The sequence below is a fragment of the Spodoptera frugiperda genome, chromosome 2, assembly GCF_023101765.2.
Source record: "Spodoptera frugiperda isolate SF20-4 chromosome 2, AGI-APGP_CSIRO_Sfru_2.0, whole genome shotgun sequence".
Lineage (NCBI taxonomy): Eukaryota > Metazoa > Arthropoda > Insecta > Lepidoptera > Noctuidae > Spodoptera > Spodoptera frugiperda.
The window spans coordinates 8,773,238-8,790,537 of record NC_064213.1 but is presented as its reverse complement, the minus strand read 5'-3'; the positions used below and the strand labels follow the sequence as shown (position 1 = coordinate 8,790,537).

General features: G+C 36.7%; 1 protein-coding gene across 1 annotated transcript in view; it reads right to left on the bottom strand.

Moving 5' to 3' along the window:
* Positions 1 to 3,057: 3,057 nt before the first annotated feature.
* Positions 3,058 to 17,300, bottom strand: part of LOC118269320 (beta-glucuronidase) — a 28,066-nt gene continuing 13,823 nt past the window's right edge. Inside the window, exons 2-13 of the mRNA XM_035584375.2 lie at positions 16,924 to 17,184; positions 14,888 to 15,070; positions 9,072 to 9,241; positions 8,130 to 8,272; positions 7,814 to 8,007; positions 6,915 to 7,061; positions 6,564 to 6,736; positions 6,265 to 6,408; positions 6,066 to 6,150; positions 5,704 to 5,880; positions 5,264 to 5,402; positions 3,058 to 4,072 (exon numbers count right to left, since the gene is read on the bottom strand). Of these exons, the coding sequence (XP_035440268.2) occupies positions 3,891 to 4,072; positions 5,264 to 5,402; positions 5,704 to 5,880; positions 6,066 to 6,150; positions 6,265 to 6,408; positions 6,564 to 6,736; positions 6,915 to 7,061; positions 7,814 to 8,007; positions 8,130 to 8,272; positions 9,072 to 9,241; positions 14,888 to 15,070; positions 16,924 to 17,181 (1,995 nt within the window). The 5' untranslated portion in view covers positions 17,182 to 17,184 and the 3' untranslated portion in view covers positions 3,058 to 3,890. The remainder of the gene's footprint in view (positions 4,073 to 5,263; positions 5,403 to 5,703; positions 5,881 to 6,065; positions 6,151 to 6,264; positions 6,409 to 6,563; positions 6,737 to 6,914; positions 7,062 to 7,813; positions 8,008 to 8,129; positions 8,273 to 9,071; positions 9,242 to 14,887; positions 15,071 to 16,923; positions 17,185 to 17,300) is intronic.

The following is a 17,300-nucleotide window of genomic DNA, read 5'->3' as shown; positions in this document are numbered from 1 at the left end:
TTAGTAACAAGTTGACGTCAATGTCAAGAATAGTTTTGATAATGTGGCTTTTACGGCTCACCCAAAGCAAGCGCTTTTTTTGAGGAGGAAAATCATCGAATGATTCCCTGGGTGAAATGAAAGGTATGTCAGACTCTTACTTTACAGGGGAAATAAGGTAACTTCCTGCTTCGAGAATATTAGGGTTTGAATATTATTCGTATTTTATACACTCACTTTTTATTAAATAAGTAACGATGATTTATATTTAAATAAATTATACAGGGTGACTTGTAATTCAACGTATTTCTCTCGGGAGGTGATAATACAGCTAATTTCCTACAAAAGTCCAGGCGTATCTGGCCCGAAAGTTGCTAATTCCTGAGATATTATTCAAAAATTCCCGATTGCTGCGACTGTTCTGACGCGGCGACACCTTCTTTTTTCTATGAACGTCTTTTTATTTGATTTCAAATTATTTAAGGAAGAGGTTAGGTTAGGTAATGGCCCACAATACCAACTACCTACGATTTCAGACTCCGTGCTTTTACAAACATAATTATACCTTTGTACCATAGGGTAGGTAGAAATAAAGCGTGCTATTTATTATAATTGGTGCATATCTATGATAACGATTAACAAAAATAAAAGTTAAGTAATACCTGTCTGTTCTCATTGAGGAAGGAAATATGATGTATTATATAACTGATTGCAGTTTGGACCCTACCTACATTTATTTTACTCTTTGAATTAATTAAACTTATCCAGTCTGTCTGACCTATTTCATTGAAGTACCTACGGTAGGTACGTTTATGAAATTGATAATAATTACTGTAAGGTGTAATTTAAATCTGAATTAACTCTTATAATAATATGTTATACATAGCAGTGGCGTAGCGTAGTGGGGGCGGCAGGGGCGGCCCGCCCCGGGCGGCACTTTTTAGGGGGCGGCAAATTTTAAACAATAAATAATAAAAATATTTTGTAAATATTTCAACCATTTTATATTTTTTTCGCAACTAGAGATCGGAGAAAGTAGTGATAGTGGGGATGGAACCTTTAACGAGTGGTCCTGCCCCGAGAGGGAACCTTTAGATAGAGTCGACTGTACAAATTTGGACCGAATAAAATGAGCTTACTCTTTAGGCGTAGTCCCGAAATCATGGAAGACGGCCTTGGTCCATCCGATCCCTAAACAAAAACCGGCAAAGTGTTATATTTGCGGTTTTAAAATGTTTTATTTCTTAAAAACTAATAATGATATCTGATTCAAACCAATTTTCGTTGTTAGTTTCTATTGAAATCTACAGCATATATTTATTTTTGTTTTCTCCTTCTCTTATTTTAAAAGTTAGGGGGGGGGACACACTTTTTTCCACTTTAGAAGCGTCTAACTTTCAAACGGTTAATTTTGACGAAAAATGGTTTTAAGAACCTTAATGTCTTTTTTAAAGACCTATCCATAGACACCCATTATGGATATGTTAGCTGTTTTTTTTTTAATCAGTTCCATGTATGGAGTGCCCCCTTTTAATTTTTAAATTTATTAATTTTTATTCAAAATTCGAATAGCGGTTACCGAAATACATCAACCTTCAAAGTTTCAACTATGTAGGCTCAACAGTTTCGGAAATAAATGGCTGTGACATACGGACGGACGGACATACAGACAGACAGACAGACATGACGAATCTATAAGGGTTCCGTTTTTTGCCATTTGGCTACGGAACCCTAAAAAGGCGATAGAACAAATCCGTCCAACTACAGACCGATAGCCGTAACTTCCCTCTTCTCGAAAATAATGGAATCCATTATTAACTGCCCGCTCTTGCGGTACCTAGAAGATCACCAACTACTCAATGACCGACAATACGGTTTTCGTAAAGGTCGATGGGCTGGGGATCTTCTGGTTTACCTGACACACCGTTGGGCACAGGCGATCGAATCTAAGGGGGAAGCGTTGGTAGTTAGCTTGGACGTTGCGAAAGCCTTCGACCGGGTTTGGCATAAAGCGCTTCTTTCGAAGCTTTCTTCCTATGGTCTTCCCGAGAAATTGTGCGAATGGGTCTACTGCTTCCTTGCAGACAGAAGCATTAAGGTCGTTGTCGACGGGGAATGCTCCGACTCTCTGTTTGTAAACGCAGGTGTCTCTCAAGGCTGCGTGCTATCACCTACCTTGTTCCTCCTCCATATCAATGATATGTTGCAAATCAGCGGCATTCATTGTTATGCGGATGACAGTACAGGTGATACCTATTATACCGGCCGCGCTAAGATTTCTCGGGAAAACGTCAACGAGAACCGAAACAGACTTGTGTCTGAAATCTTTGCGGAGAATCTCAGATTGGCGTGAACTTAATTTGTTCCAGTTTAACCCTACTAAGACACAGGTCGGCGTGTTTAGCCCGGTATTAGAATTGGGATACTTAGCATCAACATTTCGAGCGACGTCCATATCCGTGGCCATCTAGAGGATAAGGCTAAATTATCCTCGAAAAAGCTTGGTGTGCTCAATAGATCAAGGCAGTATTTCACTCCAGCCCATCGCCTGCTTCTATATAAGGTGCAGGTTCGGCCCCATATGGAATACTAGTCTCATCTGTGGGCGGGGGCACCCCAGTACCAGGTTCATCCTCTGGACCGCGTTCAGCGGCGTGCGAATCGGATTGTTGAGTGGCAGGAAATTTAAAACCGACTTGACACTTTGGCAATGCGTAGAGATGTAGCTTCGTTGTACATTATATCGCCTATACCACGGGGAGTGCTCTGATTCATGACTGTTCTCGCCGAAAAGTTCTCTATTATGAATGTAATGTGTAGTATACATTAAATTAAAATACCTAAATAAGGGGGCGGCAAAATTGTCTTCCGCCCCGGGCGGCCGCCACTCACGCTACGCCACTGATACATAGTTACCTTTAGGTGTACTAATTTCTTTATGTTCATAACCAATTCGATTAATGGTAAGTACCAACATACCTACTATGTAAATTATAGTCACAGTACTTATTAGTTTAAAAATAGTTAAGGGAATAAAAGGTATATAAGGCAAGGTGCGTTTGTTCTTGGAAATAACGATCGCTTTTATTTTGTACTTTATTTGCATTACAATAAATATTTACATTTTATTTATGATATTTTTATAACTACAATAACAATAATTATATTATATCTAAAGTATGTAGAGTTGTACCACGCAACAACAAAATAGTTAGGCATTATGTAAGTTTAGGTCTCTATGTATGGGTTTCTGATTTACGTATCTATTCCTGATGACTTCACCGATTATGTGTAATGGAAAAACTATGTTTGGCTGGTAGAGGAAACTTATCACATTCAATTCCTTTCTGAATAGGTATTACAGTAGCTTTAATAAGAACTAGTTTTACGATTCACAGACCTAGGCTAAGACTAACTTTACTTCTTCCTTCCCTACAAATTGAAAATGATGTTGTACTGTATAAAATAAATTCTATCTTCTAAAAATAACATTGTTATTAATAATTCAATACATAAGGCATCTATTTGAATATTTTGGTCGTGTTATCTTACATATTTCGTAAACGCTAAGTAACTAAAGTAGTAGAATGAGCTAAGTTCTGTTAAGTACCAATACTACCAATGCATGGTCGCATTATTGTGGCACAAAATAGTTTAGAGCAAGTACTCTTATTGAAATCAGTCGCTTGCTCATTTGGTGTGACATTTGAACTAGAAACAACATAAACTAAATGAAATAATCGTTATTTATGAAACATTTTGCCAGTTACTTACATGTACTCTTTGCTCTAAATCTTCTATGCCACACAGGGTATTTTAATCTGCGCAAAATATTTCATAAAGAACTTAACTATCTGTGTACTTGTAGAACCTAACATAGATTTGGTGGTGATTATGGCAGAGGTCACAAGTTAGAGTTCTTCGTGCTTGGCGGGCTGTGAGTCGCTGATGTAGTACGTAGTCTCTGGGAGTACGACTCCATAGTCTGCGGTAGCGAGCGCATGGTACCGCGACCTCAAGTGGTGGGCGGCGGCTTTAGGCTGCCGGCTGCGCGTGAAAATACCCTTTTTGTTGCCACCCACCCGCGTTATAGCTGTTTTTGGAAAAAATAAAACAATTAGATATTTAAACAGTAACTAAAAAGAAGTCTTTCATTGTTTACAAAATTCAGTAATGCTATTATAGATGTCGTTACTTAAAGGTATTTCTTCGTAGTGCAAGAAAACATGCTACATAATAATATGCCTCCTAATTTCGAAAATAACAAGACAAAAGGAGAAATTAAGTGAAAAATACGAAACGACTTACGAAAAGTAAAAGCTGAAATGTTAGAAAAATGTTGAGGATACTAACTTTATTTTTGAGACGACTAATACTTTAACAGTACTTAAAATGTTAGGGATTAGATAATCAAGGTTGGTAAATAAGATATATTGGGGGTTACGAGAGACAACTCTCAGAATATCGCATGACAAAGAATACCGTGGATACTGGATGATCTTTGAAACATTTTGCGAAAAGTATTTTTAAGTATTTTCATTCACCTAAAAGGTGTGAGACCTATGTAATATCGTTCTGATAATTATCTTATTTTTCATATTCGCTAATTATTGTCGATATAATAGTTACATGCTAACGAAATCGTAGAAAGACTTTTATGCTCATGCAAAGTTCGATTCATTCTTCAATATCATGCATTCTGATCACAATAGGTTCTGAGACCACCACCATGTTCCATGACAAAAATAGGAGAGGTATCATTCTTATAGTGCCGTAACTAGGGCGGTACTATTACTACTATTTTGGTGCAGTCGTGAGGCACACAATTAAATTTATGTTTTGTTTTTGAGTTGTCTAGTAGTTTATTATTTACTTACGTTAAAAACTATTGTTTTGTGCTGCTGCTTATGCTCAAAAGTAATGTATGAAGGAAGGCTAGTTCTTCTTTCTACTAACTGAGCTGCGCCTGTGGCATAGGGCCATAGACCCCAAAGGCGACTTTAGGACTTTGCCCAGTGCACCTAGTTGTTTTAGATAACCCTACAGTTACGTTAAGCTAGTTACGGCACTGCATTCAAATAGTCAATCGTCTATGAAGGAAGTCAGTCGCTTACAGCGCAACCATTTGAGATGACGGACATGTGGCTGCAGACGGTCTCGAGGAAATTGGGGCTTTGCAACCGTCCCTAAATAATATTTAGATAATGCAAACTTTACAATTAACTCCCTTGAGAAATTTACGACGGTCAACCTCTAAGCAACTGGTATGAAAAGGTTAACTCACATTGCGGTGTTTTGAAGTCGGCAAAGTTCCATATGAACTCTCCGGCGAAGAATCCAGCCTTCCGTAGGAGATCAAACGCCTTGAAGTGTTCTGAGATCAGCAAACATTGGTACTCCTCCGACCAGATGTATTCAGGGTACTGAAAGAAAAAATTACAGAAATTCATTTCGATAATTACACCTGAAAAAAGGTTTACCAGTTAACGGCATTAGCCTAATCGAAAATGCTCAATCATGGGCACGAAATTATTGCGATTAATTTTTAATATAAGAATTAAAAGAGAAATTATTTTAGTATTACGTTGGTTTTTGTTGTTGGTTTATGGTAATTGATAATAAGCTTGAGTGTCATTTTCTTTCTTTAATCATGGATATTGTGAAGGTGAAGGAACAATGGAGTCAAATTGCATGAATATCGGTTGAGATGGTGGTGGAACTCACCAAGTGCAGCCCCGCAATAGTATCAGCCCCGTATTCAGTCATGATGACGGGCTTGTTGTGTATGCGATGCCAGTTGGTGGCCTCCTCGACCACGTTGTTGGTGATCTGCGCCGTCTGGCCAGGGTTCGCGTACCAACCGTTGTAGCGGTTGAAACTGATCACGTCCAAATGACGACCCTGGAATTTATAGTGTAGATAATTCGGATATTATGATAAGCAATAATATGTTTAAGTGAAGAACTTGAAGAAGATCAGAAAATACGTAATAGTTTTGTTTAAACTGCTTAAATGCATTGAATATCTTGAGTATATTTAGTAATGTCTAAGCGTCATTGCGAAATTTAATTTAATATTTTACTTACAGATTTATCAGTGGAAGCGCCGGCAGAAATAGCGATAGTGACGGGTCGAGAGAGATCCATTGATTTGACGTGACGTACCACTTCCCTAAACATAAATTAACAACATTTATTAAAAAGTATTCTACAAACAAAAGTATATAAACTTACTAAAATAGATCTACGTAATATTTTGTAAGGCAGTAGTTATATGGAGTCTTACCCGAAATATCTGTCAGCCAATTTGTTGGCAGACCGTGGTTCGTTGGAGATGGACCACATGATCACACTGGGATGGTTCTTGTCGCGTCGGATCAATTCTGTCAATGATTGCTTGTGTTTCGCCAACAACGTATCTGAAAATCCACTGCAAAGAAGAAAGCACCAATTAAAAACTACATTTACGTTTGAATTCTCAGACTTAAAAGGAATTTGGCTATTGGCACCCAACGTGGGACTCGTGGAATTCTCATTTGAGGTGGTAATAAAAGGGAATTTTAGTTGTGAAAATATGTCACTTACTCAGTATCAACGCTAGGGCATTCATCGATGATCATGATGCCGTATTCGTCAGCGAGCTGGTAGATTTCTTCAGCGTACGGGTAGTGAGATGTTCGGAACGCATTGGCACCCAACCATTTGATGAGATTGAAGTTCTTCACCCATAGTACGGGGTCCCACCCTTTACCTCGTAACTGGAAAGTAAAATTTATTAAAATTTGTAATCATTCAAGAGAGGTGAATTTAAGCAAATATATTACTACTATACTAATTTACTACTTGATCGAAGAGGATCTTATATTTTCCATTTATGTATTCCTTAGTAGGTAATGTATTAATATTAGTTATAGTATAAAAGAAAAATAAACTTACATCAGAATCTTCGTGCATGCCGAACCCTTTCAAGTAGAGAGGCTTTTCATTCAAATAGATGGTAGTATTCGACCACGTGACTGTCCTGATGCCGATCTTCTGGGAGTAAGTGTCCAGGGTCTCACCTTGAGGTCCAATTAGCGATGCCTGCGGACAATAGAGACATTGTCAGTTTTAATATTTTACTTAGTTTCCTATGACTTTAGGAAACTAAGACTTTACTTTTACACTCATATTATAAAGAGTATATAGGTACCTAATAAAAAAAAAACGAAACAAAATTGGATTATGAGTCCGCACATTCTTTAGACAGGACAGGAAAATACTGGAGCACATTTCTAGGAATTATTTCTTGTAATTTTATTTTTATTGAGGATAATGTTATATTTTGTTTCGATGATATATAATTTCTCTCCACATGATATCGTTATCCTCAACAATTGAGGAAATATTGTGTTTGCCACTCATTATTCACCATCTTGTATTTTAAAGATAGAGGTAACCGCAATGAGTTGACTATTTTTCAAATTAATTTACCTGTGGTAAATAAAGTGGGTAGTTATCGGTTAAGGTAAATATGTGGATATTATAAGCCTGTGTTTTCCCAGACAGGTATGCACTAGTATGCAGAGATTTGCAAAAGGACATTTTCGGTAAAATTATTGGTTCATAATAATTTTATCATAGATATTTATAGTATGATAAAGTTAAAAATTTTTCCGATCACGGTATCGAACCATCGACAGCTTCTGCATCAACTGTGCAGTTGATTTGGTTCGAGAATCAAAATAAGGATGTTTCATTTTTAATTAAACCTAGTTGTGTAGTCTAATGTGTCGGTATTTTTTATAAAAGAACATGGGTAAAGGTAGATTTGTAAAATATTAAATGCATTTTACCTTCAAGGTGTAGAGGTATCCAGGGTTGGGGTGCATCAGATAAGGCCACCAGAAGTTGGCGTTCCCGATCTCCAGTAGACCGGCGCATTCGTTGAAGGCAGTCACTTGGGTACCATTCTTGTCAAACAATTGGATTAAGCAGAGAACTTTGTCTGATACTGCTCCTTTCTGTGTTACGTTGTATACTACAAAACCTGGAAACCAAGATGATAATTTAGTCAATTTTATTGGTTCTACAATTCAGAATTAAAATTTACGCATGCTATTAGAAAAAATATTGTGTTGTTTATTTAAACAATGGACTGTATGTACGCACCTGTATGCCCCTGTATGTCAGTATTGACGATGACGTCATCAATGTACACTTGAGGCGTAGAGTAGAGGAACACAGTGCGGTGAATGCCAGCGTAGTTATAGAAGTCAAACGTATATTGTTGTTCTTGACGGATTTTGTTTGGTCTGTGGAATAAAAATAAATGAATTATTTAAATGTTAATGTAGAAGGTAAGCTATTAGAACAAGCTCAACATAACCTCCTCAAACCTCAGTGACTCCTGTAACCGAAATGTTCAAGTCCGGCGCGTCCCAGGGACATGGAATAGGCCGTCTTGGATTCAACAACGAAAAAAATCGGAAGATACTAATAGAGGTTGAATAGAAGTTAAGCATTAAGTATGTGGTTTCTGTTATAGATAATGTGTACTAAAACGAGTAATAAACGCGTTTAAATCTTTTGTATAACAAGTAGCTGTCTCGCTTCCCACGGTGCGTAGACAAAGGAAAGTGCAAGGTAACTTATCGCATCTTATAGTCTACCTATAAACGTACCAGATACCAAGTAAGATGCATTGTAATATGCACAGAGCTCCTTATGTTTGGGATGATAATGATAGTCCTGACAACCAATTACCCACTAAAACTTAACGAAAGTATTTCCCAACAAGCATTTTCTTCTCTAATGGGAATTAATACCTTTACAAAAACCGTAGTCAGTCGTATGCGCATACATCACACACACGTAATTATTCAATGAAAGATTTTTTGCGTGTGCCAATCGTAGACGCGACTCGGTACTTTACGTGGGTAAAATCGGATACCTAGTATTTTTTAGCCCCGGTCCGCGGCAGTAAACAAACAGACGGGTGATAGTAACCGATCAGCGCTGCGCATGGCCCCGCAAGACCAGAGTTCACCAGAGGAGTCACTAGTGCGTTAAGTCTTTGAAGAAAGAGTTACATGGTATTTAAAACTTACTTACCCAACATATACACTCTTGATAGCTCCTTGAGGCACAGTGTCGCTTAGCAACGTGTTGTCAACCACCACTGTGAGCAGGTTACTGCTGTTGAAGCTTACGAAGTCTGTGATCTCAGCCTCGAAAGGTAAGTGACCGATCTCGTGGTACATTACTGATTTGCCGTTTATAAACTGCAAAAAAGAAAACATAATTATATGGTTGATATAACATCATCATACTTTATATTTTTACCTAAAGTGAATGCTGTTGAATGCGTGTTTGTTGTAAGACGTGTGTTACAATTACTTTAGGGAACAGAGAGTAAAGTTTCCTAAGAAAAGGAGGATCCTCCGAACAGGCGAGGTAATCATGCCTGGTGGGCTTTCTGCCCAACCGTAGGATTTATGACACCATCTGTTGATTTGTTCGTCAATCGTCTACGTGCGACTTCTGTCATGTATCGCTACAGTTACTATAGGTATGTCGACCTGGGTAAGGTAAATGTACGGTACTTAAATGAATATAATTTTATCTAGTTACGCAATTCCGGTGAACCATATACTGGATATAATTCCAGACTTCAAGTTAGAACTAAAAATTTTGAAAATCAATAATCATTTGCTCGATTTGGATATCGTATTTTGTACCTACTTGCCAGTCGCGCATTGCAATGCAACCGACCATACGATTTGAGATATTATCAAAACAAAATATATAAAAACAAAAAAACCCTCTAGCTTTAACATTTTAATGATAATAAATTCTTGAAGTTGTTTGTTGACAGTTCAAATTGATGATAAAAATTAATGAGTCGTATAATTTATTAAGTTTGAATTAGGTATGTGGTGTGCCATTACATAATTTGAAATTAAAAGATATGTATTTATACCTTTATTGGGCGAAATTATTAACAGATCTCAACCATTGGATAAAACTCGATTATCAATGATTAGGGTTGAACTGAGCACTTAAATCCGCATGGCACAGGTAACACAAAACAAAATGGCAATGTTATTACTACAATATTTGCCATAACAGTAAAAAAACAACGGTAAGTAACGGGTACAATGGTTCCAATGACTCCTGCAATACCCATTTGTTTTAACAAAGACAAATGAAGTTGTTACGACGACAATATTTATAGTAATTTAGGTTTGTGGTTACCGTTATACCTAATATGTATTCTTATATGGTAACTACCGTACAACAATAATGAACCCAGTATGTTGGTTGTTTGTGTTTTTGCGGCAGTTTTTCTTAGTAATTTCATAAAGACCGGGCAGTAGTGCCGCAGAATACTAGTAGAGCTCTTTAATAAACCGGAACCTTTTAAACTGCGATCTCCGACAAACTTGCTTAGCGTGGAGGTTGTGGTAAATCCTCTTACGTTGAGGATAGTCCAGCAGTGGACTGTCAAGGGATCTTAATGTTCATTATTATGTTATCAACTTACTCACGTAACTGTTTGACGAGGAACTCGACTAATTTCAAGCCACGCTAGAGGATTTCTTTCATGAGCAGCAACAGTAGCAGAGCGACGTGGAATGCTGCTCATGAATATGAGCCTCTAATATACATAACATAATAATTAATTTAGTATGTCTCACGAAAGTTTTAATAAGATTTTGAAAGCCAGCAGCTTTCCTCGCGTTCCCGTAAGGTAAAAGTATCCTATCACCCAAGTCAGCTCATACCCTGTATGTATACCAAATTTCATCAAAATCCGTTCAATAGTTTCAGCGTGATTGGCGGACAAACATCCAAACATATAAACTTTACCACTTATAATTTTAGTAGGATTAATACAGTCAAACGAGTCCATGTTCAGTCGTCTTTAAATGATTAAGCATTTAGTTTACTTAGGTTTTTTCCTAGAATCTCTTGCGTAAAGTTAAAAGCATACCTAATCGTATATTGAAGAACAAACGTTTGATATTATATAGATTTAAGTTGTTTATATTGACACTTATTTACACAGATATGATAATACTTAGTGGCTGTTTGTCGACATTGCTCAATGCTGCGATATCTTTAATGGAATCAAGCTGTGAGTGTCGTGACTTTGTAAGTACATTTACAACTTAGGTATAGAGATAAGAACTTTGTTTAATTTTGTTAAACTATTAACGAAATTACTTAGCGTAGCAGCGGGTGTCAGACTGTCTGCTAGGTTAGTATCTATATCTATACTTTCAATGTGTGCGTGTGCGTAGCCGCTCCTTATATCTATTTGTATTTTTTCTACATTTACACATAGACTCTGTCTCATTTGTTCTACTGTCCGTTGATATTCTCAGTAGTCAACATCTAATAAGCTTTATTCGCATACTCTTGGTATTCGGTTTAAGCTTCAACTTAAATAATCCTGTTGTTCCACAAAAGGGAAGAGTATAGGTACAGGTTTCACATGACAAACCCAGCGATACTTTGGCCAATCCTTGTATTGAACTCAAGAACTTGTATTCATCAAATGCACTCGCGACAAATAGAGAAGCGTTGGAAGGATAGAATGTAAAGATGTTACTATTAAAGGTAATAATGTCTGAACAACGAGCTAATTTAGCTCCTTCGAAACAGTTTAGTTTGTAAAGCACGGTGTAGAACTGAAGACATATTATATTTAACAGTAATCACATAATTTAATTGACCTCTGTATCGTCAGATTTCCAATAAAAGACCAAAATAATACAGCTAAATGTGATCTGTTTCAGTATAAACATTTGCTTTCATTCGCGGCTGAAAAAATAAAGCTAAACAAAACATTAACAGGATCAGAATATATACGGGTATTACGGGTAATTTCAACAAAAGCTGGGCGCATTCAACTCACGATTCACGTGGGCGACGTAAAAATATACCCGCTACAAAGTTCAACGTAAGAACAAGGGCGTAATTTGAACCTTATCGGGGGGATTTTATATGGATTCTCTTAAATACTCGTATGTACGTATACTTAGGTATATGTATCGATCTTATTGCTTGTTATTTATCCTTTGTCACTTATGTTAAGGATAAGTTGAATGTGCCTTATACGTGCTCTGCGAAAGCTAAATCCATGTTTATTACCTCCTTACGTTATGTCTGTTATTTATTTTTTCGTATTGCCATCTCAGAGCCTGTCTGCATTAGAATTCTGAAGTAAACAAATTGTTATTTAGGTATTCCTCAAAATAACGAATTTTAGAAAGTACTACAACTCTTGCAGTAACAGAACTTCACTACTATGTCTTAGTATCCATGTTAATCCTCGGTTTCATTTCCATATAATTTAAATACAAATATAAACCTAACCCCGTAGGTGTTCGGTCCTGAATGATTTGTATCTGTTTATGTTAGCCAGATTTGTGCGCACTCGACCCACATTCTGGAGACATTGTCCTGCAAATTGGATCTTTATGTCCCACTTTATAGGAACCATTACTAAGTCGCCTCGTGGTTGATTTACAAATCATTGTCATGTAATGAGGTATCGCCTACAGGGCAGTAACTTTGAGATGCTTGACATTATTTACTGTGCTTTCCTTGCAGGTATAGGTCGGTAGAATGAATCTCTCTACTGATTTATTTATACTGTGATTTGCAGTTTGAGTACATTTTTTCCTTACGTTTCGTTTGCTTATTTTGACTCAGAACTGATAAATTGTTGAGAGACATTTTTACTTGTTGAGTCAGATAGTTTATATTTAGCTCAAAATTTAATTTAAAACATCTATATCACCGTCTACTTGGAAATTACTCATAAGGATTAGGGCCCTACAAACATTTTACTTAATCTAATCGATTTAACCTTCGAATTACCTTTCGCAGAACAACAGCGGCTGACATGAACGAGCCTAGTAGACAAGTCGGTCGACAGGAAGTTGATTGAGTAATATCAGTTAAGTGAGGTCAGTGATTCTTATTGCCCTCTAGTACAATTGTTGTGTCGTCGCCCGATACGTAAATTAAGCAGATTGTGATCTGACTACGCGTATTTATTGAATAAGGTAGTTTTAGTCAGTCGGAGTCTGACAGTCTGCTTCGTCTTGCTCATGAGAGGGGGTTACCATGAGGATTTTCCAGATTGAGGTCAAAAAGGAAAAATATCGAAACTATGAACATAACATTACCTCCTATCCTTTTCCTAAGTGGTAGATGTAGCTTCACAATAAATGTACCTCTAGTAATAGATAATCTACATACATTGGAATGTTTGTCGATGCTTATAGTTGATTTAAATCACTTTTGCCGTAGATTTCTATTAGACGCCTATCATCATCAGTAACAGTCGGCTTCGCTACAGCAACTATCTTAATTGCAGTCGTCGAATGCCTCATTGCAAGGTAAGTATCACGGGAATCAAACGCATCAATCAATGGAAGTAAGTAAGTAAGTAATACTAATCATTAACCAATGGAAGCAACCAATACTAATGAGTTAACAACTGTACCGTAATTACATGCAAGCATTCTGTGTTAAGTCTTTAACTGTCGTACTCAGAAAATGATTACTTAAACTATTCCTTAGTAACGATTTTGTTCCGAAAACAATTACTAAGGACTGGGTTAAGTAACCATTAAATGACTCTGAGTACGGTATAACGACAAAAAACACGGCTTACTAGTATAAACTAACTGTGAAGAATCTGATCGAAACGCTAGTTTTTCTAATGTATTTAATTGTAAAAGCTCAGTTCGTTTTAAAATGTGTGTTAGGTGTTAGTGGTCGGGCATCGCGCCGGGTCAATGGAGAGCGAACTCGCGAGACGGGTGACACGACACACGACAAATTGTCCAATTACCTACAATCGCTAGACCGCCTCGTGACAACGACACCTCTACTACAACAGTAGCCACCGGTTCATTGCGGACCCCGCCTCTTTCTTGTTACCAAGCTACATTTACAACGTATAAAAATAATTAACTATTTATTGGCACGAAATGTGAGCTTCGAATAGTAATCCAGAATATTTATGTATTCAATTCCATTTATGGTTGCTATCTAAATTGTATGTGTTTACAAATTAATGTGCTACTTAAGACATTGAAAACAAATGTATTTGAGTTATTTATTTAGTAATCACGACATATTGTCACTAAATAGAAAATTCTCATCATTGCCCTTGAATCTATTTTATAAAAATTGCGCGAAATTGCCAAATCTTCTCACATGTCATCACGAGCTACGTCAAATTAATAGCAGATGATAAAGACCAAAAGATTTCATTTTTACACGTTTGAAGGTTATTTACGAGTAAAATGGTATCTCTGGGAATATCTAGATATAAATAAAGGATGTCCTAATTTCCAAGCTTCCATAAGAAGCTCTGAATTAACTTGAGCAATGAATTTATTTGGTAAGAAATTCCTAGGCACACCGTACTGGGACGGTGGGACCGTCTGTTTAAAATTCAACACTTCTTTGGGCATGTATTTTCTCAAGAAGGATGTGTCTAAAAGATGAAATAGTTAGTGGGAGCCGTTTATATGTTAATCGTGTGAACTGCCGCTCTGCACAGCGCGTCCGTTAGCGTAAATCCCTTGAATTAACAATGCGTTCACTTTGTTTATCGGATGTATGGACGCTTAAGAAGAAATGTAGCTAAAATAAACGTATCGGGGTAAGTATAAAGATACATTCACTCATATGGATACGTATGGTATAAAAATTGATATGTTAAAACGTATTTTATTAACAGACTTTAAATTAAAGACTTCTCAAGTATGCTATTGGACCTAAGACTTCATGATTTCTAAGAACGGTGTGTGTGTGACAAATGCATTTCAATGATGATGAACCAAAACATTTGCAACTTGACAGTGTATATTCATAGATACTCTTTGTTTTATTAGTCTTACCACTTCAGTGGCATAGTGTACGCTGCTGAATCGCAGCCACACTCGCTGTCCAGAAGTGCCCCACCACGAGGGCACGAAGAACCGCCGGTCATACCAGACCACTCCCACGTGGTCTCGCAGGGAAACATCTTCACCAACGTCATTGTAAGATGAGGGCACCGGCATTTGAAGTACAGGACCAGTCTGTTCAAGATATAAAAATGATGAACGTTTAGAACACTTTTAACAAAATAGTAGCGTGAAAAAGATATTTAAGAAGAAAAATATATAAGAAGTATAATTTATGAAATTCTTATTTTTTATCTTAATGTTTGTATGACTATTCTTATGAATGTGAGTTTTAGAACAAACCTAGGTCAGTACCACACCTATAAAGACAATTTTATACTTGAATCACATGATCAAAGAACTTATTCGTTCATCATTCGTAAGCTCAAGCTATGTACGTTTTTTATATTGTGCTTCTATTAAACTTAATGAATCTATTACATTTACCTATGTCTATAAATTTGGAACAAAGGACAAACTGATTTGTAACGTGTTAAAATATATCGCACGACGTTAGCTGACTGCAGGGTCAAATATCTTACGTACTGCAGACGGACAGGCGAGGGCACTACGCAAATAATATAAAACATAATAGTCCTGGACATAGTACGTATCTACCTTAATGAAAGGCACTAGTATATTAAATGAAAGGTAAATGCAAAAGTCATACGCAAAATTTACATCGAGTATCGACAAATACTGTAAACTGATGGTACTAAGGTACTTGGATACTAAACCATTTTTCACATGACTTGTCTTCTTGTCTATACGTCATGCTTCAGCAGATTAATGAAAGTGTAAGAGTGAAGTAATTGTTGCAAAAACTTGTTATATTACACAAAGATTAAATGTTTTGTTGCTACATTGACTTCAATCCGATATTTCACTCACGTGCCCATCTTTAATTATTGTTATTGCTAGCATAAAATACCGTACTCATAAAAATATCTCTTTCATCAATGATTTTAAAACTCCGCTGTTAACACGACGAAATAAATTGCTAACATCGCCTTTGTGATATTTGTAAACATCATCGGAATATAATCTCATTAATATGATGAGGGAGGCCGTAGATTCCATAAACCACAATAAAATTAATGACAACAGAATACATAATACTAATAAATAGATACAAAGACGTTATCGGTAAACAAGTTTAGGATATTATCTAACAAAGAATACATATTTATATTAGTAAGGTAACGCATAGGCGCCAAGGTCGACAGGTTTGCAGTAAGAATCTATCACGATATATTTAGTTTAGTCATTTGACATTTTGTCTCAAATATAATAACTGAGAATGTACCTAGTGTCGTAATAATATCGAACATTGTTTTTTTTTTATCACAAATACCATCTGTTATAAGGAATCTAGTTTCATTGACATTATTGTGCACTATTAAAGTAAATAAAGGCGGTAGGGACTTTATATAATTGTCTGGAAATTCTTTGCAGATTGTCTCAATTACTATACTTTGATTTCTTCAAATATATCGCACGAAATATAAACATATTTTACCGATAAATTATTTATTAAAGTGTTTTAGGAGTGATAAAATCTTATTTATATAGCTTCGAACAACATTTTATCAGCTATTGTTGCCAATTCGGTGTAAGAGGATTTAAAGGTTGCAATATATCCACATTCATCGACCATAACTCCAGAACGGACCTCAATATTTTTTAGGATTTGCAATTTATTTATTTTACTCATTTCGTACTTATAAAGGGTTACGTGAGCGGATTATGGACCCGAGCCGGAGGCAACAACCCTTGAATTAAGTATACTGTTTATGTAATTTATTGAGAGGAGCTATAACAATTTCCTTACGTGGGACTTTATGTTTATAGACACCAAAACTGGGGCTTTTGTACTTGCAAACGTGCACTACATACATATCCGCACTTACATACCGACACGACTCGGGTGGTAACCTGGGGCTTATGATATCATCGGAGTAACTTTTTATATGCGTGCGGTACATTACCTTGTCGAGATCCTGCTCGAACCAGCCGGCTCTGTAGCCAGTCTCTGGATCGGCTGGAGATTTTCTGAAGTTCCATATCCCGTCTAGTGTCCGTAAGTCTCTTGTTTCTGTTGCTTTTGGATACAAGGGCCCTCCAGTAGAAGTCTGCGATTTTTTCGGCGACGAGTCGATTTCATTGCCTGTAGCTGCATTTTGGACTATTGCGTTTGCTACGCACATCAACGTTGTCAATGCTAAAAGTACTTTTCTCCTTAACATTATCTGTAACAAAAAAAGAAACGTATTAAGGAAAGATCTATTTATTTCATTGGCATAAATATTTACTAGCCATTTATCTCTATTTCGACGTACATCCGATTTCATTGCAATTTGCCAGA